A 24,692-nucleotide genomic window follows, 5' to 3' on the forward strand; every position below is an offset into this window, starting at 1 on the left:
TTAAAATATTGAATTAAGAGATCTGTGCAAATAATGTTGATGTTTTCGACACGTATTTTACTGCACTATTCTTCTTTGAATTTGTGATGATAGTCTTCAGCAGTCCAGAGGTGGGATGATTTATTATGAAATCGGCAATGGTTATGCACTCCATTTTAATTTCCAAACTTGCAAGTTTTAATATATTGGTTGTATAGTTTTTAGTTCTACTTACAAGCACAAATATGTGTGCCCTATTATTTGCATACGACTACGTCTATTTTAAATATATAGAAGGGCCTTTCCCTTCATTTCGTTTCCCTCTACAACAGTTTGCCAGCACCTACAAAACTAAGGTGATAACACCGATTAGTATGCTGTTCTAGAGGGGGATTGTTCCCACGGGCCTTTTTTTTTGTTTCAATGGGGCCCATATCTATAATACTAATCTGAGGAGGTGATTATCAATGGTCCCCAAAATTTCGCAGCTTTTCTTTGTGTGAAGTTTTAGGCTGTTAGACGCTTGACACTTTAACAGGGGGTAACTTCCATTTTTTATTTATTAAGATGACTGGGGGGTTGGCATTACGTTTGGGGTTGGATTGCATCCTTCTCAATGATCTTTTCCTGATATTTAATATGCTCATGCAGACTGATCTCAATTATTGCTCTTTAGTGTTTTGATTTATAGTATAGATTTTACCTTCTTCCAGTATGGGTTCATAGGTTCGAGAGTGCATTTTGAACATCATCGATACCGAAAACTGGGGTTCGTTTTCCCAGTTTGTTATCTTTCGCTACTTATTGATTCCAAGAGGAATGTCGCTTTTGTGCAAATGATTTGTATTTGTTAGGAATAGAGAAACCAATTTTTGGAGATAATTTTACGCTTTCCCTCCTGGGTGGAGGGCTGAGTTCGTTGTTTGATTTGTGAATATTGATGATTTTGCTTGCGTATTAGTCTCCGTTGCTAGTTATTGGTATGATTTTTTTTTTCTCTGGTCATAACCATTTTGGTAGAACATATCGTTCGTGGCCTAATTTCTTAAGCTGGGTATAAGTATTGTGTCTTGGTCATTTGATATTATCGATGCATCTGTTATGTAATATGGGTAAATTATAAATTTCGAAATTATGTAAGGCACATCTATTACTTGTTGCGACAGGCAGGACAGCGGCGCCATGTTTTATTTTGGTTGTTGACGTGACCTTATTAAGGTTCCGCGTGAGGAAGATCCTTAGGCTTGCATGGAATCGTCCGAAATATTTACCGTTTTATTTTGTTATCTCATAAACTGGGTTAAACTGCGGAGTGCCTTGGTTTTGAGGAGATGGCATGGTATTTATTCTCTTTCTATCCTTAACGATTATATAACTAAGGTATGTTTTCTTGATCATAAGTTTATTATTGAGTGTAGAGTGTTTGCATAATTTTTTTTTTCGGCTATCAGGCTTATTTGAGGGCGAAGACTTAAAAGAGGAGATTTAGTTGATTTTCTTCATACTCAAAATTCTTGGGCAAATGTCGTCATTTAATAAGATATCCTTCCAGTTTGGTACCATTTTCAATATTTCCTTCAAGAGTTCTCCCTTAAAGGGGTAGTTTGTGTCACTGGTATTAGTTTGGATGCTATCCAACGCGTCATATGATTTATGGGTAAAATTTGATTGGGCTATTGCAAACTCTAGTTGCAAAGTTCTCTCTTACTGTTTGGTAGCAGTATTTCTGTTGTAATATTTGGAGATGCAGTGCTTTACTCCTCAATTCTATTTAAGGATAGAAGGGAAATGTTTATTTGCATGTAACGAAGAGCATTATGTCTATAGTCTTGATGGATATTAATTTGTGGAGTCCATTATTCGACATAAAAAGAGCGTTAAAGTAAGGTTTCATGCCTTATTTTCACATTTGGACACTTAAGATCTGTTTAAAGAGTTAAAGAGAAGAAATTTATAATGCCTCCATTTTCCATAAATAACGAGTTATAGCCCTATGTCTTACGGACCCAATGCGGTGTAGTCCTCCAGTTATGTTAATCTCTCGAATCCGGTTTTCATTTTTTTTAATTGAAGAAGAAATATTATAGGGACAAGCATATCATAGGCCTTGCCAATTGGAATAGTCATCAAATGAAAATTATGCCAAATGGTGACTCCATTGAAACTGGGTGAAGGGATGTCTATTCAGATTTTCTAAACTACAACCAAGAGTCTTGTCTCCATATTATTCTAATCAAGGATAATAGATCTGTTGAATATCGTGTAGATATGCTTGGACATTGGATGCTCAAACAGGTTTCATGCATTGCTTTTTCGTTCTTTCTAGATTTAAAATTGGTTCCCTTTTGTGATATAGATCACCTGCTACATGTAAGGATAGCGATATTGTATCATGGTATCAGTGTGCTCATGTGTATTTTCCTTTCACTCTTCGCTATAATACTTGATTACGTCTATATCAAGGGGATTAGTTGATTGAGCGCTTTTGCTAAAAGTAGCCGAATTTTGGGAATTACTATATTTTTGTGATGGGTTTTGGAGAGTATGGGACAGTTCTGCTGAATTGGGCATTTTTGGTTTTTGCTTATACAACATTTCAGAATAATCTTGTTTTTTGTGATCAAAATCTTACATTTATTAAGTGAAAACTCTCAACGCCTGAGGTTTAGATATGGTTTGCTTTGATCGGTCGTGGGCTTTCCCATATTCAAACAGTTTAGAAATACTCTTTTGTCCATGTGGGCCGGCGCAGGCACATAACAGGGAATGCAGCTTAAAAGAGTAGGTTGTGGGTCTTTGATCATCTAAGTGAATCCATTCTTTTAGAGGATGTGGATACACGACGAAGAAATAAGGTCGTATCGCGTGTAACGAAGATGACGAAGGCTCTACAGGCAGCTCCATCACCTCCGGAGATAATATGTCGATCGTGCAATGTATCGGGAGTAGATGTGTTGAGTACTCGGCCAGATCGCACTTTGGGGAGGGAGGAGCATAATGCGATGGATGGAAAGCAAGCTTTTGCAGAGTCTAAACGTTATAGGAAATGGTCCGTGGGAATTTTGAATAAGTTGGTGGTGCTGGCATCATGCTGTTTAGAGAAACTGGAGTTTTTGTAGCGTCACTAGAATTAGCGGCTCATTATGCATATAGTGGTAGAGGGAGTGAGGAAGCGGAAAGGATGCTGGCTGTAACAGTTGATAGGGATGAGCTATTTGGTTCGTTATAGTGAGGGGGCTAGGCGGCGGAATGGGAAAGTGGAGAGAGAGTTTTCGTTCTTTGGTCATAATGGGTAATGATAGTTCGTTTAGATGAATAAGAGGGGGGATAAAATCTAATGTTCATGGAGTGGTGGGGCCCAAGTGCATGTGATTTTTGATAGATAATTAAACAGTTGTGGTTTTTGTATGTTATTATTTTATGCGGTGGTGCGAGAATTTAGGGATTAAAGTGTTCATGATGATTGTATAATGTTTGTCACTGATATAGAATGATACAGGGAAGTTTGTTGTTGCAAGTCTCAGATTTTTTTTCACTTAATCAAGTAGCTCAGAAGATTTTGCGGTAGGTCTTATGGTCGGAGCTCACGGTTGTTGTAATTTTAAGCTGGTTATTTAGTGGGGCATTGTTTGATCTTTTCTTTGTTATGTCCTTATTATAATGTGGGGTTGATCTGAAGGGCTAAGTTTTAACGGTCCATTTGACACAAGAAAACACACTTGTTAGGGGGAGAGATTATATTGATAAGAGTTAGACGTTTTTTTTTTTTATTTTATTGAATCAATTTGGATTTAACAGGAATGAATGGATATCGCTATGGTTATGTTATCATGATGGCTTTTTCATATTTTTTAAAAATAATATTAACCCTTTGTTAATTATATGGCGAGTTCCTTTATTTAAATGAAATAATTATTATTCTAATTTTAAGTAGGTGGAGAGTGTGAGTACACATATTGGGGATTTTCTCATAGACTGATCAGTCGTACACTGTCATGCGAAATGTACAATTTGTATTTGCCCGCACTTATGGATTTCTATATGCAGTAGGTTTATTTTATTACTGCATATGTGTTGCTAATATTTGATTTGTGTCGGATGAATCAAGCAGTATGTATTTCCTATGAACGAGAGTATATGACATTCATGCCTAAAGTTTGTCTGATTGTGGAATAGAGAGGAGTATGATTAATGTTTAGATTTGAATCAATTTTATTTCTGATCTCTATTGACATTATAAAGATGATACATAACTGGTATTTAATTGTCTATAAGAAATCTTCATGTGAGTTCCTTCTGAATGGCTGACCTCTGGTTGGTGCTTTTGTTGGGTTATCATATACCCGTGGGGGTCTATGGTTAGATATATGCAATATGGGAGCTTTTGGACGCTTATGCTTAAATACATTCCGATGATTATTTAAGGTTTTTAATAGTGCAGAATATCCTTGACCCTATTTTTACTCTTGTTGTTACATGTCCCGACAGCTGGATTTGATTGTGATGAAAGTATATTTGTTTTAGAGACTATATCGTACAGATTGATATTATATTCATGCTATAGTCTTCTAGATTGATCAGTTTACTTATAATCATTATATTATAGTCCATTTAATCATAAAAACCCAAATCTATCCTAACTTGGTATGAGTGATTGTGTATTTAACTAAAATTGTAGGTTCTATGGTGGAAGAGGTCATTATCTAGATGTCATGGATCCTTCTTTTTAATTGTGCAAGTTTGTATTAATTTCAGTTAGGTTTTTTGTGTAGCTTTTTCTGATTTAAGCTTATATTATTTTGTCTCCTTTTGTGATAATAATTGCCTTGAAGATATAAAAAAACGTTGACGTTTGGAAAGGGGTTAATTAATAAGGAGAATTTGTTAGTGTGAGGAAGCCGCCGTTTAGTATTAGCTTCATAGGTGAATACATGGATCATTCCAGCGTGTGTCCTTTTTCAATCCTATCTTCATGTAGGTGCTTTCTGTAACTACTTTTTCAATAATTGTCCTTTTGCGCTTTCTAAGAGATTGAAATCAATGGTTTGTCCAACCGATCCCTAGGAGATATTAGGGGATCAGTGGCCTAGTAGTCAATTACATAGAATGGAGTAAAAGGAATTCAGGTTTCCATTGATTCACGTAGATGGAGAAAAAAGAATTCAAGGTTTTTTCTTCAATAGGAAGGGGAAAAAGGATTTAAGTTCCTCGTTGCATGAAGTGATGCGGTGAAATGATTTATAGGGATTCTTTGTTCTTACTAATGGGAAAATGGAGAGTCTCTGAAAGGTTTAGTGAGCAATAACTTGAGGGGGTGTCTCTAAAGAGTGCGACGTATGTCAGTTTGAACCGATATCACTATAAATCTTATGTCTCTTTTTATTACTTTTCCATATTTTAATTTTTGCACTTTATTATTCTTGGTTTTATTGTATTGCAAAAATTTTTGATTTATTTCTTGTTAATACGTTTGTCTCAAAGTTGAATCTGTTTTTTATTTAAGTATTCAAAAAGTTTAAAAAAAAAATTTAAAAATACCATTTCACCCCCTCCCCCCCCCCACCCCGCAAACCACCGCACACATAGACACACACACTCTTGGTGTAGCACTAATGGAATAGAAGTTCATAAGGGCTTAGCATCTATGAACATGATGGGCTTAACAACCTAATGAACTTTCAATGGTATATAGAGCGGGATATAATCATAAATACAAATTTTGATAAAGAACTTTATAATATTTATGATCATGTGGCTTAACTTAGAAATAGAAACACCACAAAAGGCTACTCAAACTAGAACCACCTCATCTGGATAATATAATCCTTTTGATTTTGAATAACACCAGCATGTCCACCTTTTGCAATTTATAGATTATTACTTGTCGGATATATCATAAAGGAAGGTTATTTGACACCGAACAACGTGGAAATAAATGTATAATAAAATATATGAACTTCCTTTTTCGAAGTGGACTTGAATGAAGATTAGAGATTCATAGCACACATTACAAAATATTAACATTTTTTTGTACAACTCAAATTTGAAGATTACAATGCGTATATTCAACATGTTACAACTAGTAAAGAAATTTGGGATAAATAGCATTACTTGATGAAGGCACACAGTGAAGTTAAAGTAATCTATATTGAATTATTTTACTTTTGAGTATGAACTTTGATCTCATGATACTAGTGAGTCAATGATCAATAAATATATATTGGTTCTGCAAATAGTCACTCACCTATATGCCTAGGAGAAGAGGCATACAAACTATGAGAAAGTTAACAATATATTTTTAAGATGTTACTTCTTTCCTAGTCTGATACTAAGATTCATTGTTTCTAACAGAATCTAGGAGATTTTTAAATGATTTTTTTCTAAAGATAACTTACTTGGATCGAATCATTGTTTAACTAGAAGGAGAAACAAAGACAAGACTTTGATGTAGGAGAAGAAAGGACAATTGTAAGAGCGTTAAAGCTAATGAGTTCGGATATAATTTGATACTTCTGGTCTCGAAAGTGATCGTTTGCTTTAATTAATGATAAAAGATAACACTCGAAGAGCTTCTTAATAGAGAAAGTAAATATATTCCATAAATAGAAGTAAGAGGTAAGCACCATAAGAAATTTCTAAAGTTAATTGTTTAAAGTTATCTTATTTGAATTGCAAGGAATCCAATACATATATATGAAAGGTTTGATTGCCAAAAACACTCTGAAAGCTCAACAAAATAGGATAGAGAGTGTGAAGAAAAGCCCTAAGATTAGGTAAGACAAGTGAATGGATGACAGAGAGGCTTTTTGGGTAGAAAATTTTGCCATGCTAAGGAGTTCTCCTCTAAAAACGTGGAAGCTATTGTGAAGTGAACGCCAAACTTAAGTGTTTAATGGAAATTGGATCATAATTGGTCAGCTCTACCAGTAAGTAGGTATTGATAATTTTATGATACGAGATCAATATATGAGCTTGTTTTTTTTTGGAAAATGCATTCATTCAAGACACTGAAAAGCGTTAAAAATCACTAATGTGTAGCTCTCTGAACTGGAACTCTTTTAAAGGAAACAAGATGAAGATTTTGTTAAAGATCATTTCTATGACCTCTTAGATAGATTTCCTAACATGAATATTATTAAGATGATTTAATGCTTATGACCACAAGTTTCTAATTTGCGATGGAACATGTTTTCCTAAAATAGTTGCATGTTGTAGTTTAAAAAATTGCTTTATAAGGACTAATATACTCTTGAGCCAACTGATTTATATAGTAACGTGCATTGCTTTTGAAATAGCAAATTTTAATTCTTGAAAATCATATTTTTTAGAAAAGCTAAATTAGCTACTTTTAAAGGAAAGATAAAGAAATGACCCTATTGCATTAGTTGTCTTGATATTTTTGTGATAGGATATTTTTTATGCTGTTTTTCTGTAGTTTCAACTTGACTGGTTGTTCACTCAAAATAAATCCATACTAGTTCAGTTATAAATCATTTCAAACCTAAGAAAGAGGGGCACTAGTAACAGGAGTTTAGATTTTAAATTTCTTTTTCCGTTTTGGTGTTTTTCAGAAATATTTTAGAATTGACGCCATGTGGGCATAAATCCCCACACATGTACATTATCACCATGATGGAAACATTTAATATGGGAGACGATATAATTTACAAGGTGGAGTTCATAACACAACACATATTCATTTGCAGTGTACATTCTTTACTATAAGAACCAAGACTTTGTTTAAGTTTCTTAAATACTAATTTATTAATATTTCTAAGGGTTGCTTAAAACAAAATCTAAGTGAGAACAGTGATAGGATAGCAGATGTATGATGGACATATGACTAGAGATGTTAATCAATATCATTTGTCTGGATGGACAGGTGGCTGGAGGCCAAGTTCTCTTGGAGCACACTAACATCAACTGGAAAGTGGTGGGGCACAAAGCTGATAATAGAAAAACTCTAAAGAATCTGTTTTGATATAAAAATACTTTACCTTGTTGATAGCTTAATATTAATCTAGTTTGGAGTCATAAGACCTATTTGTGTGAGTAAGTGGTTTACCATATTAAATTGAGTTTATCCTACTTACTTACATATAGATGAATGAAAATTTGCTATATTTGCTTAAATGATGCTGTCCGAGCTCATTGGAGTGTTGTGGATAGGAAAAATGGTTGGTCATTCTTTTTTCGTGAAGATGCTAGAGATTATTTTAAGGATAATGTCAAGAATGGCAATATAAGTTCATAGCGTGACCTTCGGACTCTTACCATTAAGAAATTTGACGACCCTTGTATATGGCATTTTAATAATAAGAGAATGTCGCTACACTCTAGAACTTAGATCTGATGTCTAAAATCAAAAAAATCTGAATAAAAAAAAAAAATTATTGCAAATCTATAAGAAAAAAAATAAAAAAAAAAATAAATATATTATACATATTATAGAAATTCATGTTAGGTAGTAAAGATTGGGGAAAAAAAAAAAGAAAAGAAAAAAAAATTCATTATAAGGATCTGATGGGTTCATATTGGAAAAAGAGTGGGAAATAATTATTTGAGGGCTCGACCAAAACAAACCGCCCAAAAATAGCAGAAAAAAACAGATATAAATAGGAAACAATAATTGGAGTTTAAAAAAAAAAAAAAAAAAAAAAAAAAAAAAAAAAAAAAAAAAAAAAAAAAGAAGACCTTTCGAGAGAGATCTCATTGATACTTATAAAAAATAGTAGAAAAAACTCAAAATATACATACTCCTTAAGATCAAAAAACATAAGGTAAAAAACAAAACAATATTCCTCGGGATGGTGGGATCAACCCAAGAACGCCCCGGCCCAGAACGCCGCCCACTGTGAAGGATGATGGGACGAGAACAATCAAGTCTCATGGTTGTCGTCCGGGCTTCGTGGTCCCTGGTCTAACTTAGTCGAGGAGGATGTGCAAATGACCAGAAGCATATGTGCAGCTTGGGTTGCTTTCGTCAAGGGGACCTTGTGACGCGGGGTTGAATGTTTTGTCTAGGGTGAATAAATTTCAAACACCTTAGCTGAAAGAAGGTGCTTTGTTGCCTATAATCATTTATTGTTCATTATATCAGGATTTGATGTCAGTAGGAGGCGTATTGGCTTGGCCATAACCGGTATACTCGTGGTGCATTTGGGCGGGGCGAACCCAGAGGTTGAGGGCCCGGGTCGTCGTAACCGTTTATCTGCCGGTGGAATATTAGCGGAGACGCGACGTTGAGAGTTACACGTCCACGTCCTTATGGCAGGAGATTGTTTGAGAATGGATCTAGGTTTGATTTTTCGACTAGGCATTGTTGCTCTTTGTGAAGCAACAAGTAAATTATTGATTTTGTTCCACCGGAAAACTGTTGCGGAGGGTGGAAATGGATATTTGGCTTTGAGCGATAGATAGGATTGATTTTAAGATTTTTAAATAATTGGGACTTTGGATTTTTGTGGAGCTTTGGATTTGGAATTTTTGGGAGACAAAAATGCAATGATTAACCTCCGGTTGAAGATTTTTTCACAGGCCTATGGAGGGGATCTAAGTCCTTGAAAAATATTTGGATTTTGTAAGAAGGTTTTGAGGGCATTTTTGAAATCTATATATGTAGGACGCTCGGTTGAATAAGATCAATAAGCCGGGTCCATCCGTGGGGTCGTTTTGGGGATCATCTCCGGGTTTAGTTGAGCTGAACCCATGTCAACGTCTGTGAGCTGTCGACGGGAGTAGGTACGGTTTCATAGGCTATTGTGGGCCCTTTTGTTCATTGAATTTTTTGATATTTAGGCATTAGAGGCCTAGAAAAGAATGTATTCTAACAATAAAGATCCGGCGTATTAACATTGTATTATTTGATAAGTTCGAACGGCCTGTATGATCCTATTGATCGTAATGAAGGCTGGGTTTGTTTAGGTTCATGTTGTTTCATTGGATTTTTCTTCATTGTTAACTTGAGGCTAAAGAATTGTATTGGACACAATACATCGGATTAACTACACGTGTATTTATTTGATAAGTTCGAGACCTGTCGATCCTATTGATTCCGTATGAGGAAGGTCGGGTTCTGTAGGTTTCATGCCCTTTGTTCATGAATTTTTTGTTGAAGGCCTTAAAGGCTAATATGATAGTGTCAGACGCCTTCTGTTGCATGTATTGTGTTGCAAGATTCCTGGTGGCGTGGCGTGTAGATTGTAGAGCCTTCTTGTTGCTTGTATCAGTGTTGGCATGATCGGTGGCCGTGGCGTTGTGAATTATAGACAGCTTCATTTCATGCTTGTCATCAGTGTTTGCGATGCAGGTGGCGTGGCGTTGTAGATTTATATTGAGCGTTCTGTCTGCTTGTTCAGTGTTGACAGATCGGTGGCGTAGATTTTGATGTTGACATCCCTATTTCTCAAATCAGGGGATAGGTTTTCTGGATTTTTGGAGTTATTGGACTTAATATTGACTCCCCTTTTTCTCATTACCGGAGAAGGATTCTTATTTGGCTGTGAAGCCCAGCTGATTTGTCGCTTCACTTTGAGAAGTTCCTTTCAAAGATTCTTTAGATGTAGTGAAGTTTTTCGTACATCGGTGTTGGCTATTGTACGATAAATACTATGAAGATCTTGATCCCGTTGTTCATAGGTGATATTATACTTGTGCCACAGATGGTTCAATCGTGCTATGATATCCAATGATCTTTTATACCAAGCGGATAATACCACTTTGGTAGGGACCTAGTTGTATCAACGTACGACGTTCTGAAGTTATTTTTGTAGGGACATTGCTTCTGCTGTATCACCTTTCACAATTTCGGGTGATGTTGTACTTTGTTTTGACCTGTTAGGGGGGGGGATCATCGTAGGAGAATGTACTTGTGTCTCAGTGGTTTCGTTGTAATACGAATACCACCTGTTGTTATTCTCACAAGTATTCATTTGCTGGCAGATTCAGTTTGTATCCGTACGACGTCTAGTAGTGATTCGTAGGAGGCCTTGTTTTTGCATTGAAACACCAGTTTATCAACATCTACAGGTGGTTATGTGTCTTGTGTTGTAGGAAGGGGTCCTTGATATGCGTCTCCATATTGCTTCTCAATCAACAGGCGTTTTTGTTGGAATTAATCAGTAGGAATTTTCATCTGCATGGATACTCGGTTGATTTCATGTTTGGCAGATGACGAATGCATGTCAATTTGTAGAGACTGTTGTAAGCAGTATGCTACATTCTTACTGTGTAGCACTGAGGATCTTGTGTGTTGTTTCTTGAAAGTTCAAGTTCTTTAATTTTATTATGACAAGTTTGGATCATTGAGTTCAATTTGAGTGCTTTGACTCTCTTTATATATTGTTTTTCTGGACTTGAGTTCAAATATGTGAATATATTTGATGTGCAATCAGGTCTGATTTGAGTTTTGATTGCAATGTCCAGCCAACTTAGTTCAAAAGTCTTCTGAAGTCGTTGCAGTTTTCAAATTCAATATTGAATTGGTTTGATTTAAATTTTGATTTGGAATTTGATTGTCTCAGTTCTGTCTTGATTTTATTTGGACTGGGTGAATTTTTAGAAATCATGTTTGATTTTTGTTCTGAGTCCAGGGTCAAATTGACAATTCACTGTTCAGTTTTATTTGGAAATGCAGGTTTGTTCTTTTAGTTCAAAACTTGCTCACTATGGCCAGATTGTCTGTTTAAAGTTCACGATGCCTTCAGATCTGAATTTCGGCAGCCTCCCGCGTGTCCCCCGTTTGAGGGGAAACCAAGAGGCAACCTTCCCTCGAGGTGACGTGAGCGATTCAGGTCAGAATGTCATAAAATGAACAAGGCGGTTATATTTCATCAATCCCGGCGCTACGTGAGCGTATTTAAGGGTGTGTGAGGCAGAGTCAGAAAAAAAAAGCGAGATTTCCACCTCTGTGCATCACGATGGGCGTTCGGGTGTCTTATGAACAAAAGAAAATTTTTTTTTACCTTCGCCGCAAGCGTCGCAACGGCTTTCCCAATCTAAGTACTCTGAGCGCTCAGGGTTTGCCGGCTGTTGCAGAGCTTTTGGGGGGATTCTTAAATCGTGCGAAGCATCGAAACGGTTTTCCCCCTAAAGCTCACGTGAGCGCCTCGGGGGTTTGCGGCCGTTGCACGGGTGGAAAAGAACTTGGCGATTGTCGATAGTCGTAGGTGTCGCCATAAGTTCCCTTCGCTACAATGCCAGGTGGGGCAGCTCGGGGGGTTTTGTAGTTCGTCGCCAACCGTCGAGAGGTGAATACTGAGTTTCAGGGATTATAACTTGGCACGTGATCCGGTGGTATACGTCGAGGCAACGGGGGCTTGATGAGGCTTGGGACCGGGTAACTGAGAAGTATGGTTTCTTTATTTTATTATATTAAATATTAATTAAATCTGTAATATTAATTAAATTATAAGTTTACAATTAGGTATTATTAATTATATTTAGTATTATTAATATAATTTAAGTTATATTAACTATAATTATAATTAACTGAAGATTGAATCTATAATTTAACTTTCAATTATTATAATTTATTAATTAATTAAGTTAAATATTATATTAATAATATTATTAATTTAATTTAATGCTATAATTAATGATTAAATAATTTAATAATCTATTGATAATTAATTAAACAAAAGTTCATCTTTTTTTTTTTTTTTGATATTTGGGAAGAAGCTGCTGTAAAGGGGAGAAGTTCCTTCAGCAAGTGAGGTCCGTGTTGTTCTAGATCAAAATTGGTCCAATGAATTCGCGAGCCGCCGGCCAAGGGAAAAGTCGTCGGAATGAACGAGTCAGACGAAAGGGGGGGTCGGGTTGGACAGAGGTTAGGTGAGATTACGTCTCTCTCTCTGTTCTCTCTCTCTTCTCTCCTCTGTCTCTTTCTCTCTCTCTCCTCGGGATGGAGGGATCGGAAAAGGGAGGGGGGACCCCGTTCAGATCGTTTCTTCGATCAAATGTTGGACTCCCTCTTGATAGCCGACGGCAGAAGGGGAAAGTGTCGCGAGAGCGAAGTCGAAGCATGACGAAGGGTTCGGAGGGAGGCGGGAGGATTTAGGCGATATTGGAGCGGGGCCGAGCGGGATTCGGCGGAGAGAGAAAAGTGCGAAGAGAGGCCATTCGCCATCGTTTTAAAACGAGCATGTCGTGCGGTCTCGAGACTGTGCGTAAGAACGCGTGCGTCGTGCGAGGTATGGCGCACGCGTGGGGGAGCGGCGTGCATCGTGGCTTCGCAGGGGAGCATAGGTGGGATTTCGCATTTTTTTTTTTTCGGTATAACGGGTCAAACTAGAAAAAAGGGTTAATGAATGCTTATATTCAAGTCATTAGGAGATAGTGTATGCAAGTGTTATTACTTGTTTTAACACAAGATGGTTTGCAAAGTATTTTTTATTTTCAGGCAAGGATTATTATCAGGATGAACTTTAAGCTTTTTTTTTTTGCTTTAGTCTGATGATATTAGAGGCCGGACACGTGTGGGATGAAGGCTTGATGTTGTTGTTGTAGTATGATGGATTTATTTAGGCATTTTCAGAGGGATGTTGATGTTGACTTAGCAACATTAAAAAAAAAAAGAAGTTAGCGTACGCTGTTCGGGCGATCGCCGTGCGTCACAGACGTTGATGTCGCGTCTCGAACTCCTCTCAGACGATCCATTTCAACTCGTTATAATGGGCATGGAAGAGGCTTCGGCTTCCTTCGATCTCTGCTTCATTCTCTCCGCTGTCTCTCTGGTCTCCTCTCGTTTTCGATGCTCCTCGCGACGTTTCCTTCTGGGAGGATCGGAAGTTACGGCATTCAATCGGGAGCAAACGAGGGGTTCACGGCTGTGAAGATAACCTTCTACTTTTGTGGTTCTTCATTCCTCTGCGTTCCTGCAGCCAGGAATAGAAGGTTACGCGTTTTTTGAATAGGGAAGCATAACAGGAGCTCCCGTGTGCGTGTGACAGATTTTGTGATGGAAGGCAAAGAATACAAGGGCTCGTTTCTACGCGGCTTATCCATTGGCTGTCGGATTCGGTTCATTCAGCGCATTCCTCATCTGTGGGATCGAAAGGATTATACATTTTAGATGCGAAGCAGGGAGCTCGCCGGCTGTGGGGAAAATTATTTTTCCCCTTGCGTTCTTCGGCCTCTTCCTGGTGTTCAACTTTGCTCCTCTGGCGACTCTCCCGTCTCTATTGATTGGGCAAGCCAGAGTTGGCTGTTGTGTGAAGGTAACTTTCTCCTTTACGACGCTTATTCGGTGTCATGCCTAACCGAGAGAATAGCGGGAGAGAGAGGTTTAATGATGTTGATTAAGATTTAATTTGGTTAATCTTAAGTTCAGCCTTAATTAGTTTTAAATTTATCTTTTTTAATTAAGTTAATATTTATTATGAATTAATTAATTATTAAATTTTATTATCATTATAATTAATTATAATATAGTTTAATTAAAGTAGATTTTTAATTATACTCTTTTATTTAGTTAATTATTATGTTATTAAGTTATATTATTTAACTTAATTGATATTATTAATTATAATTTTGAAAAGTTAATTAAATTAATTCTTATCAGATTAATTATAATGAATTATGTTAATGATTTAATTTTGTATAATTATTAAGATAATATAATCCAGTTCTCCAAATTCCAAACCTATTGCTGCTATTATATGCCAGATAACACGTATATTCTACGTATCTGATTGACGACTAGCCTTAATCGAAAGTTCTCTCTCGTGATCGGGAGGGGTAATTAACTATAGGGGCTTGCGCCTATAGGAAACCAGAACTCAGATCATAAAGTCCTCACAAAATGAGGGAGAAATCTCTGGGTAGTGTCTTATCTACAAACCCATCTGCCTTCCAAAATTTACCTCGGAACTTATTCAGTTAAAACTCCCTCGCCGAATAAGAAAAGTGAGCGGAGGCCGAGGCCAAATTTTCGGAGCCCACATTCTAGAACTCTCCATAGCACTTCTCTTGGAACTTTATCATATGCTTTCCCTAATTCAATAAATATCATATGTAGATCCTCCTTATTCTCTCTAAACTTCTCCATCAACCCTCTTAATAAATGAATTGCTTCCGTAGTAGACCTACCCAGCATGAATCCAAATTTATTTTGAGAAACATTAGTATCACGTCATAACCTATGCTCCATAACTCTCTCCCATAGTTTTAGAGTATGAAATATTAACTTAATGCCTCTACAATTTGCATAATCTTGTGCATCATCTTTGGTCTTAAAATAAGAATCAACACACTCAATCTCCAATCATCTGACATCTTTTTAGTCTTCAAAATATTATTAAAAAGTTTAGTAAGCCAAAAAATTTCTTCATCTCCTAGGCATTTCCACATTTTTATTGGACTGTCATCAGGTTCAACAGTTTTTCCAAACTTCATTTTCTTTAAAGCTTCTCTAACTTTGATTTTACGAATATATTGATAAAAATAAAAATCTTTCTTTTCATTTAGGGTGTTAAAGTTATTAAAGTTAATCGTATTCTCACAATCTTTATTGAAAAGCTTAGTAAAATATCTCATCCATCTTTGTTAAATATCATGTTCTAATAAAAAACTTTTTGATCTTCATCCTTAATGCATTTGACTTGAACTAAATCTTCTTCATCTCCTTCGCATTTCCACTCTTTTACTAGATTATCATCAAGTCCAACAGCTTTTCAAAACTTCATTTTCTTTAAAGCCTCTCTAACTTCAATTTTACTAATATATGGATAAAAAAAAATTTTTTTCTTTTCATTTAGGGTGTTAAAGTTATTAAAGTCAATTGTATTAATTCTCACAATCTTCATCGAAAAGCTTAGTAAAATATCTCATCCACTTTTATTGAATATTCTATTCTAATAAAAACACTTTTTGATCTTCATCCTTAATGCACTTTACTTAAATTAAATCCTTGATACTCTTATCTCTTTGTTTGGCTAGTTTATGCATATATCTTTTGCCCTCTTAGTATCTAATCCATTATACAAATCATTTAAAACTATGTTCTTTGCGTCGCATATTATTTTTAGGCTCCTTACGAGTCTCTTTATACCTTTCGTAATTTTCAAAGTTTTTAAATCGAACCAATTTTTATAGCAAAGCTTCTTATTTTTAATCTCTTTTTGCACATTTTGATTCCACCACTAACTATTTTTACTATTAGGAGTTTTTCCTTTTGATACTTCAAGCACATCCTTTGCAACATTCTTAATATCACTAGCTATTTTTTTCTCACATAGCACTAGTTTTCTTATACACAGATAAAATCTTAAGATCTGGAATCTTACTCTCAAAAATATATTTATTAGTATTCTTTAAATGCTCCCATCTTATCCTAGAACAATGTTTTACTTTATTTTTCTTATTATATCCTTTCATCTTAAATTCTAAAACTAATAAGCGATGTTTGGTACATAAACTTTCACTCATAATAACTTTGCAATATTTGCAACTGAAATAATCTATTTTTTTATAAGAAAAATAATCATATAAGTGATGAGATGCTTATCTATTTTCTTAAATAAGGTATTGGCAATTACAAAATTATAAGCTAGAGTAAAATTTAATATGGTTTTATCACATTCATTAGTCGCTCCAAAATCATAACTAATTTCATCTTCATTTATTTTAAATTTTAAAATGAAATGTGATATTTGAGGAGCTTTGAAGGTGTTTTTAGAGTTTATAATCATAATTGATTCCTCAAAACATCCAATCAAATGACGGAAGCTAATAATTTCAACAATTTGAAAAACATGTTTTCTAACATGGCACTTACAAAGTTTTCCTTGCGCATAACCTTCTTTACTACTCCACTGAATGAGTACCGATTTTTGCTAATCCGGTGGAACTTTATTTGGATTATCTTTAGTATTTTGTGTTATTGTTTTTTCTCTATATGGATTCATTTCATTAGTTTTGGAAATATTACTTAGAAAAAAAAAATTAAATGAGAATTTAAAAAAAAAAATTATTTTAGAAGAGTATAATGAACAAATTAATGAAGTATTTTATGGATTGATTTAAAAAAGATAAGTGAAATTAGCTTTAAAAAAGATGCATTAAGGATACTAAGATGATGTAAAATAATTAAAAAATATTTTGATATTAATATTTAACAAAGGAAATGTTCGAGATTATATTAATTATGGAGGAATTAAACTTATGTACCATATAATAAAGCTATAGGAGAGGGTAATGGAACATTGTGACTTAGAAAAGTTATGTTAGTTTTGAAGAATTGATCTAGCTAAATGCTAGAAAGAGATACTATAGAAACAATTTTTGCATTGAGGAAAAAAGTAGAGAGAATAAAGAAAGGTCTTCATATGATTTTTATTAATCTTAAGAAACCATATGATTGAGTACCACAGGAACTGATTTGCTGCAATTAAGGAAGAAAGGTCCATGCTACATTCATGTTAAATTTTCTAAATGTATGTTTGATAGGGTATTGACTAGTATTAGAAGTAATTATAAAGTGACTAAAGATTTTCAATATAAGAGGGGATTATATTAATCATCGTTGTTGAGTCATTATAATTTTGTGTTGGTTTTGGGGATACTTTGATATTCAAAGTGATTGGTTTATGTCTTTTGCAGATGTGAGTTTAAATTATTGAAACATCTATTTAAATAAATTAAAGTTAAAATAATGAAGAAAATGCTTAGAAGATAAAGGCTTTTGATTAAGTAAAAACATAAATCAAGTGTATGATATGTAATTTTATTGAGTGTGATATTGATAATTACCAATCATCATTATTATTTGAAAAAGTAATACATATGCACTATGAAGCATGCCCACGAATATGGGAACATAGACACAACATGATACAGACATAGCGACATGTCACAATTGTAAAAAGGTAGACCCGACATATTGTGGGCACGTTATATTTTACAAATTATTAATCTGAAATATATTATTGATGCTAGTTTCTACTGAAGGCATCACAAAATAAAAGTATAATTAATTTCTTTCAATTTATATGTTGTTTTTTTATTGAATGGATTTTATTTTAATTTTCTAAAAATTTAAATATTGTATTCTTAAAATTTAATTATACTTTACTAAAATATGTTACTAAAACTGAAACATTTTTAATTCATAAAGAATGAGAATATTAGCTAAACCAAATAATAGGGAAGAAGATTGCACATTTTGTGCTTATTGAGATGGTGAGCAACTTCGATGTAAAGGTGAGAGTTCGAGATGTCGATAGGCTTAGATAAAGGGGAGCCGTGGGAGTGTGAGATCAAGATAGCTAGGGCTAAGGGTATGCACACGTGAGTTAGAGCTACGGTATATATGCAAATTAGAATTTATTTTGAATTTCGTTATTCCAACTGCCATGTCTAGTTTGTGTCCCACATGTCTAGCCGTGTCTCCTCTGTCCAACACGTGTTTGAATCCTAATTCCATATTTAAAATCCCAAGTTACATTTTATGAAGTGTTGGATGCATGTTGGGGTGTGTAGGAGCTAGGTTTGTGTCTGGCACAAATATGGGAGGCATTTTGGAGTGTTCGTACTTCTTAGCCTAGGTATGATCGGTTTAAACATATAGAAGAACGAAAATTTAAATGAGAATATAATTTTATAGTTAACGTTGCATGGTTAAAATGGTTAAGTTCCTCAAGAATCAAATGATTATGTGATATAATAATATCATGTTGACTTAAAGAAAAATATTATAAAATTGCAATTAAGGCTATTGTGTTGTACGGATGCAAGTGTTTGACACTAAGTTTGTGTGTGCGTGTGTATTTGATAGCTAAGTTGAACATGATGGAAATGTGATGTTAAGATGGATGTGCAGGAAAAATTAGTGGATAATATTTAAGGAATAATTATATGAAAGAATAATAGGAGTGATATATATTGAAGACAATGTAGCTAAAAATATATTTAAGTTATTTTGGACATGTATATTGAAGGGTGGAAATTCATCCTATTGGATGAGTAGATCAAATTATTGTTGGAGGATTATGAAGGAATAAGGGGAGGCCTAAGGTATGGATAAAAGTTGTTCTTAATGATTTGTGAATATCAATTAGAATGAATAAAAAATGAAGATTCATAAAGTTGATGTAAGCAGTTAGGATAGGGTTAATGATAATGATGGTCATGATGTTTGTTTTCTTCAATTTTCTTTTTTAAAATACTCTTTTATGTACTTCTACAATAAGTGACTGATAGTGAAAACGATGTTATAATCTTTTACTATGTGTGCTGCAACAAGCTGCAATAAATTTGCTAGTATAAATAATGTTGATGTAGAACGTCATTAAATGCATAAGATTTTATTATGATTTTAAATGTGGCATATATTAAGCTTATGCAATAAATCATTCTTAATCTGCATGCAATAAATCATAGTTAATTTGCTGGTATAACTAAATCTGCTGGATGAACTTGAGCTTGATTGGTCTAACCATTCATTTTTGCTTTATTTGTTCCTCAATTACGTTTTAGCACTAGGTTATAGTTCCAATCATTTGTTGATTTGAAATTAGTTTTGCTTACCCATCATGTAAATCATACCCAAATGACCTCTTCCATAGTGCCTTGAAAGGTCTATCAGTTGAAACCTTAAGCATTAAATTTGAGTTTGCTAGATGAACATGCATTATCTTTAAAATAATTGAACAAGTTTTGCAGCTGATTAATGTATAATAATTTGTGTAATATTTATCCTTTTGGACTACTTGATGCCAGCAAATTAGAGCAATCTGACACGGCTAAATGGCAAAAACATGTTATAATTTGGATATTTTGATCCTCATTTAAATTTCATGAATGATTATAGTAGGCTCGGTTCTCAGCCTGGGTGGGAATCTAGATGGCTCAATTATTTGCGTCAAATCCATCTATTACTGTAAAATACACAGTATAAATGATGTTCAAATCTTTGTGACTTAAATCTAGTGACCTTTTCTTAATCCAGGCTGGAAGTTGGCAGATGGTATGTTAATTGCAGAAGGATATGAATGGAGGGATTGGAAAATATGTCAATCTTTTAAATCATACTTTCTCAAGTTTGGAATGACTATTTTTTTTTTTAAACTACTCATGCTTGATGATGCTGTCTAGGGACTTGGATAAAGTGCAAACTTTATTTTCTGCTTTCATTTTGAAAGATATTGGCTTTCCTGTAACATAGTTTGCTTAGCTTTTTTTTAATTTGTTTTGATCACCCTTGCTAGCTTCTTTCCAAACTTTCTCAAGCAATGGTAAGCTCGTTTATGTGGAAAGCATACTGAGTACCCTCGTACTGCCAAGATCGGACTCGTGAATGAAAGTGGATTCTATGATTTAAGAAAGGGCTCTTGAAAAATAAAAATGAAGAAATGAGAGGAAAATACTGAGAAATGATGAAGTAGTTCCTAGATGATTCTACTATACTTTTTTTGGCAGTTGATTGAAGGGATTTGTGCATTTTTTGTTCTAGGCCTGTTCCATTCATTAATCTTGCTAAAGGAACTATTGCTCAACTCACTTATGTTTTGTTATTCATAATGATTGTTACATTCAATCGTTTATACTAATGCAATTGGAAAGTAAATCACGCATTCTTTGTTGCTACTTAATGTCTAACTCAGGTGTTGGAAAATGAGCCAATAATAACAAAAATACAGACATCGGCTGTTGTCACTTGCCAACTATTTAAATCTTTATGCCCTCCTACTGTATCTGCAGAAAATGTTGAGGTAATTCTTTCTCGGTCACACTGGATATTCATTTTCCTACTCTTGTCCTTTCTGATTGTTTTTGCCATACATTCTAGTGTTTTAAGAAGAAGATTCAGCTGGTTCATCATGAAAAGATCATGGATGAAATAAAAGAGGTCATACAGGATCAGATCAACAAAAGGCTACCCAGCTCTGAACATCTGGAGAAAATTTCAAGGTTGTTGAACTTGTCATCTAATCAGGAATTGCTTATGGAGGCTGTTGCCCTTGATAAGCTTAAATCCATGGTAGGGCGTGGTGGTAGCCATGCAGAACTGGAGTACATTGATCACATACTGGCACTGATCACCTATATGCATGATTGCCTCGTTAAAGTAAAACAGTTACACAGCATTAACGGGGTGCCAATTCCCCCTGACTTCTGCTGTCCTCTCTCCTTAGAATTAATGGCTGATCCTGTGATTGTGGCGTCAGGACAAACTTATGAGCGAGCCTTTATTAAGAAATGGCTTGATCAAGGGTTTAATGTTTGCCCCAAGTCACGTCAAACACTTGGACACAGCAATTTAACCCCCAATTATACCGTTAAGGCGCTCATTGAAAACTGGTGTGAATCAAACAACATCAAGTTGGCTGATCCATTAAGATCCTTGAATGAAACCCGACCCTCTGCTTTCATCAGCCCTATAGATATGAAGGCAAATGATAGCAAAATTTCGCCTCGTCGTAATCATCTTGAAAGGAATAAATATACAAGATCACTAGAAAATGGTATTTCATCGGTTAATGCGCATAAGGAGCTAGCTTCGTCTAATGGGATCCACCAGGAAAGTTACCTCCCTGAGAAACCCGCGTCTTCTCAGCTTCATTCCAGTGGTTCAAGATCCAGAGGCTCATCTTTCCAGGACGTAAATCAATGTGATACAGGATTTGCTAGAATGTCATTATCAGGCTCTGAAGACAAAAATGAATCTAGATCTGAACAGAGATATGTTGGTTCTGGTGATCAAACTTCAACTCATTTCAAGCAAGATTTTTCTCAAGATAGTCAGGAACATATACGCAGCAGTTCAATTTCCAATGATGTTTTAGATACTGAGCATCATGAAGAGGTAGGAGATGCAAGAACAGTCTCTCGAGTCTATAGTGACCTTACACATACCAGCAATGATGCTTCAGGTGAAGTTATGCGGGAGACTCCTACTTCTGCTGCTCAGGTAGAGCCAGATTTTATATCCAAATTTACTGATGTCCGGTCTAGAAGTCAAATCTTTTGGCGACGACCATCTGATCGATTTACTCCAAAGATGGTTTCTTCACCCTCTTTGGATAGCAGACCTGATCTATCTGGTGTTGAGACCCAAGTGCGGAAGCTGGTTGAGGATCTAAGAAGTGATTCTATGGATGTGCAAAGAACTGCCACAGAAGAGCTGCGTCTTCTTGCTAAACATAACATGGAGAACAGAATAGTGATTGCAAATTGTGGAGCTATACCCCTTTTAGTTGGTCATCTAAATTCAACTGATCCAAAGACCCAAGAGAATGCAGTTACTGCTCTTTTAAACTTATCAATTAATGACAACAACAAAACTGCCATTGCAAATGCCGATGCCATCGACCCTCTCGTTCATGTCCTTGAAACAGGAAATCCTGAAGCAAAAGAAAACTCGGCTGCAACACTCTTTAGCCTTTCTGTAATTGAAGAAAACAAGGTTAGGATTGGACGTTCTGGTGCTATCAAACCACTGGTTGAATTGTTAGGAAATGGGACGCGCCGGGGAAAGAAAGATGCTGCTACAGCTTTGTTTAATCTATCAATATTTCACGAGAACAAAACAAAAATTGTGCAGGCTGGGGCCGTGAGGTATTTGGTTGAGTTGATGGATCCAGCTGCTGGCATGGTTGACAAGGCTGTAGCTGTTTTGGCTAACCTTTCAACCATACCAGAAGGAAGAACTGCAATTGGACGTGAAGGTGGAATCCCAGTACTTGTGGAAGTTGCTGAGTTGGGTTCAGCGAGAGGGAAGGAAAATGCTGCAGCCGCTTTGCTTCAGCTATGTACAAATAGCAACAGATTTGGTAGCATAGTTCTCCAAGAAGGTGCTGTTCCACCATTAGTCGCTCTGTCTCAATCAGGCACACCTCGCGCTAAAGAAAAGGTATGAGTACCTTTTCTATGCTTGCTATTTTGTTTAGAACCAGCTAACTTTATGAGCTTACATAACTGTTGCAAATCTTCATTCTCACTTGTTATAACTATGAAAGCAAAATCATTCGAGGGAGTTTTTTATATGGTTCACAGAGCACAAAATCATTTTGAACGACACTCCCAAGTAAAAAAAATAGATCAACCAAACATCACTGTGTTACAATTCATTTTTTCTTCATTTTTTCTAACTTCTAAGAATCAAAATGAACTCTTTGCACAATCTCCTGATCTTGAATATACATTAGAATATTCTTATTAAATTAAAATTCTGCTTGCAGGCTCAAGCTCTTCTTAGCTACTTCCGCACCCAGCGCCATGGCAGTGCAGGGAGAGCATGACCGGATCAAAACTTTCTTTGCACCATAGGTTTTTTTTAACCTTGTCAGCTTGTTAAAATCCTGTAGGTGGAGGAATTAATAGTCATTAAATTTGTTGTGCTTATATTGAGTTGTGATTTCATCTAGGTACTGCTGGTCTGTTCCAATGTATCATTGTACAAAGGAGACTAAGGCATCGTTTGAGACGGCTTTCTTACTGCTTCTTAAAGCATCTTTTTAGTACATAAATTATGTAATAAAAAGCTGCTTTAATAAGCAGTAAGAAAGATGTTTCAAATAAAATTTAAATTTGTAAAGCAGTGAACTGAACAGTGTTTTATTCATTGTTCATCACCAGAATGTTGTATATGCATTTTTGCAATATATGAAGCATCATCTCTTCTTTCTGATCGAAATTTGATGAGAAACTCAGATTATTTGAAGTTTGGGATTTTCTAATGATGAGAAATCTGTGTTTTCATTTATTTGCATGGATATAAATGGGATGATTATTGTTAGCAGAAGTAGCATAATGACACTTTGCATAATATAATTATTCAAAAATTTATTTGTATAGGATATCTACTATTGTTACATATAAAAGTTTGTTATATGAATTTAAAACAAAGTAAAAATTTAATAGATGACCATAATAATATGATGTCAACAATATTTTCTCCTTTAAGATTAAGAGATGATGACAAAAATTTTCCAAGTAAAATATGATGATGATGCAATATCAATTCCTTTGTTTGGAGAAGGTATTTTTCTATCTTATTCACTGCAAGGACCACTAATTTTTAACAGAGCAATAAATATTGTGCTGTACAATATAACATATCTACAATTAACTTAATTTGAACAAGAATCTAAGGGATTTAGGTTCCTCTGGCATAATTTTTTTTATTGTTTTTTAAAGTAAATGTTTAGTTAAAAATTTTTTAGTTCAACAAAATTTTGAACAACAAAATTATTTTAGAAAATAATAAGAATGTTGTCTCAAACAAAGCCTTAGCAAGGCGATCATTTTAATATCCACATATGATATTTATTATTTTAGATTTTAGTGAAAGCATATGACAAGTTCAAAGGGATAAGCTTTAAGCTCATATTTTTTTTTTGCTTTAGTCATGAATGTTCTTATTAGACATTTGTCTAAAAATCATAAAAGTTATATTTTTACTTCATTAATCCTAAGCATACCCATATAAAAGAAAAGAAAAATAAAAAATATATACAAAAATATTAATCACATAATAATATCGATGGTAGAACGAGACATTCTTCAAGAAACCAAAAGTAATCAATATCTTAAAATAATAAATTTATTATTAATCCCATATCATAATACCTTTAAATATAATAATCCTAGCAATTCTACTAAAAATTATTGCTGGAAAAAGTTAGAACCACAGCTACTTTTAGGCCCAATACATCACAGTCAAGGAAGGCAAGCTGTTCTTGCCTGCATTATGCATTTCTTTACTTGGGTGAGAA

The 24,692-nt window shown here is 34.9% G+C and overlaps 1 protein-coding gene across 2 annotated transcripts in view; it reads left to right on the forward strand.

Moving 5' to 3' along the window:
• LOC110108352 (U-box domain-containing protein 4-like) overlaps positions 1 to 23,611 on the forward strand; it is a 49,288-nt gene extending 25,677 nt beyond the window's left edge. For both annotated transcript variants that reach the window (XM_020838964.2, XM_020838965.2), the window contains exons 3-5: positions 20,580 to 20,687; positions 20,765 to 22,828; positions 23,157 to 23,611. In XM_020838964.2, coding sequence (XP_020694623.1) covers positions 20,580 to 20,687; positions 20,765 to 22,828; positions 23,157 to 23,216 — 2,232 coding nt within the window. In that variant the 3' untranslated portion in view covers positions 23,217 to 23,611. The remainder of the gene's footprint in view (positions 1 to 20,579; positions 20,688 to 20,764; positions 22,829 to 23,156) is intronic.
• The last annotated feature ends 1,081 nt before the right edge of the window (positions 23,612 to 24,692 follow it).

The sequence above is a fragment of the Dendrobium catenatum genome, unplaced genomic scaffold (assembly GCF_001605985.2).
Source record: "Dendrobium catenatum unplaced genomic scaffold, ASM160598v2 fragScaff_scaffold_134, whole genome shotgun sequence".
Taxonomy (NCBI): Eukaryota; Viridiplantae; Streptophyta; class Magnoliopsida; order Asparagales; family Orchidaceae; genus Dendrobium; species Dendrobium catenatum.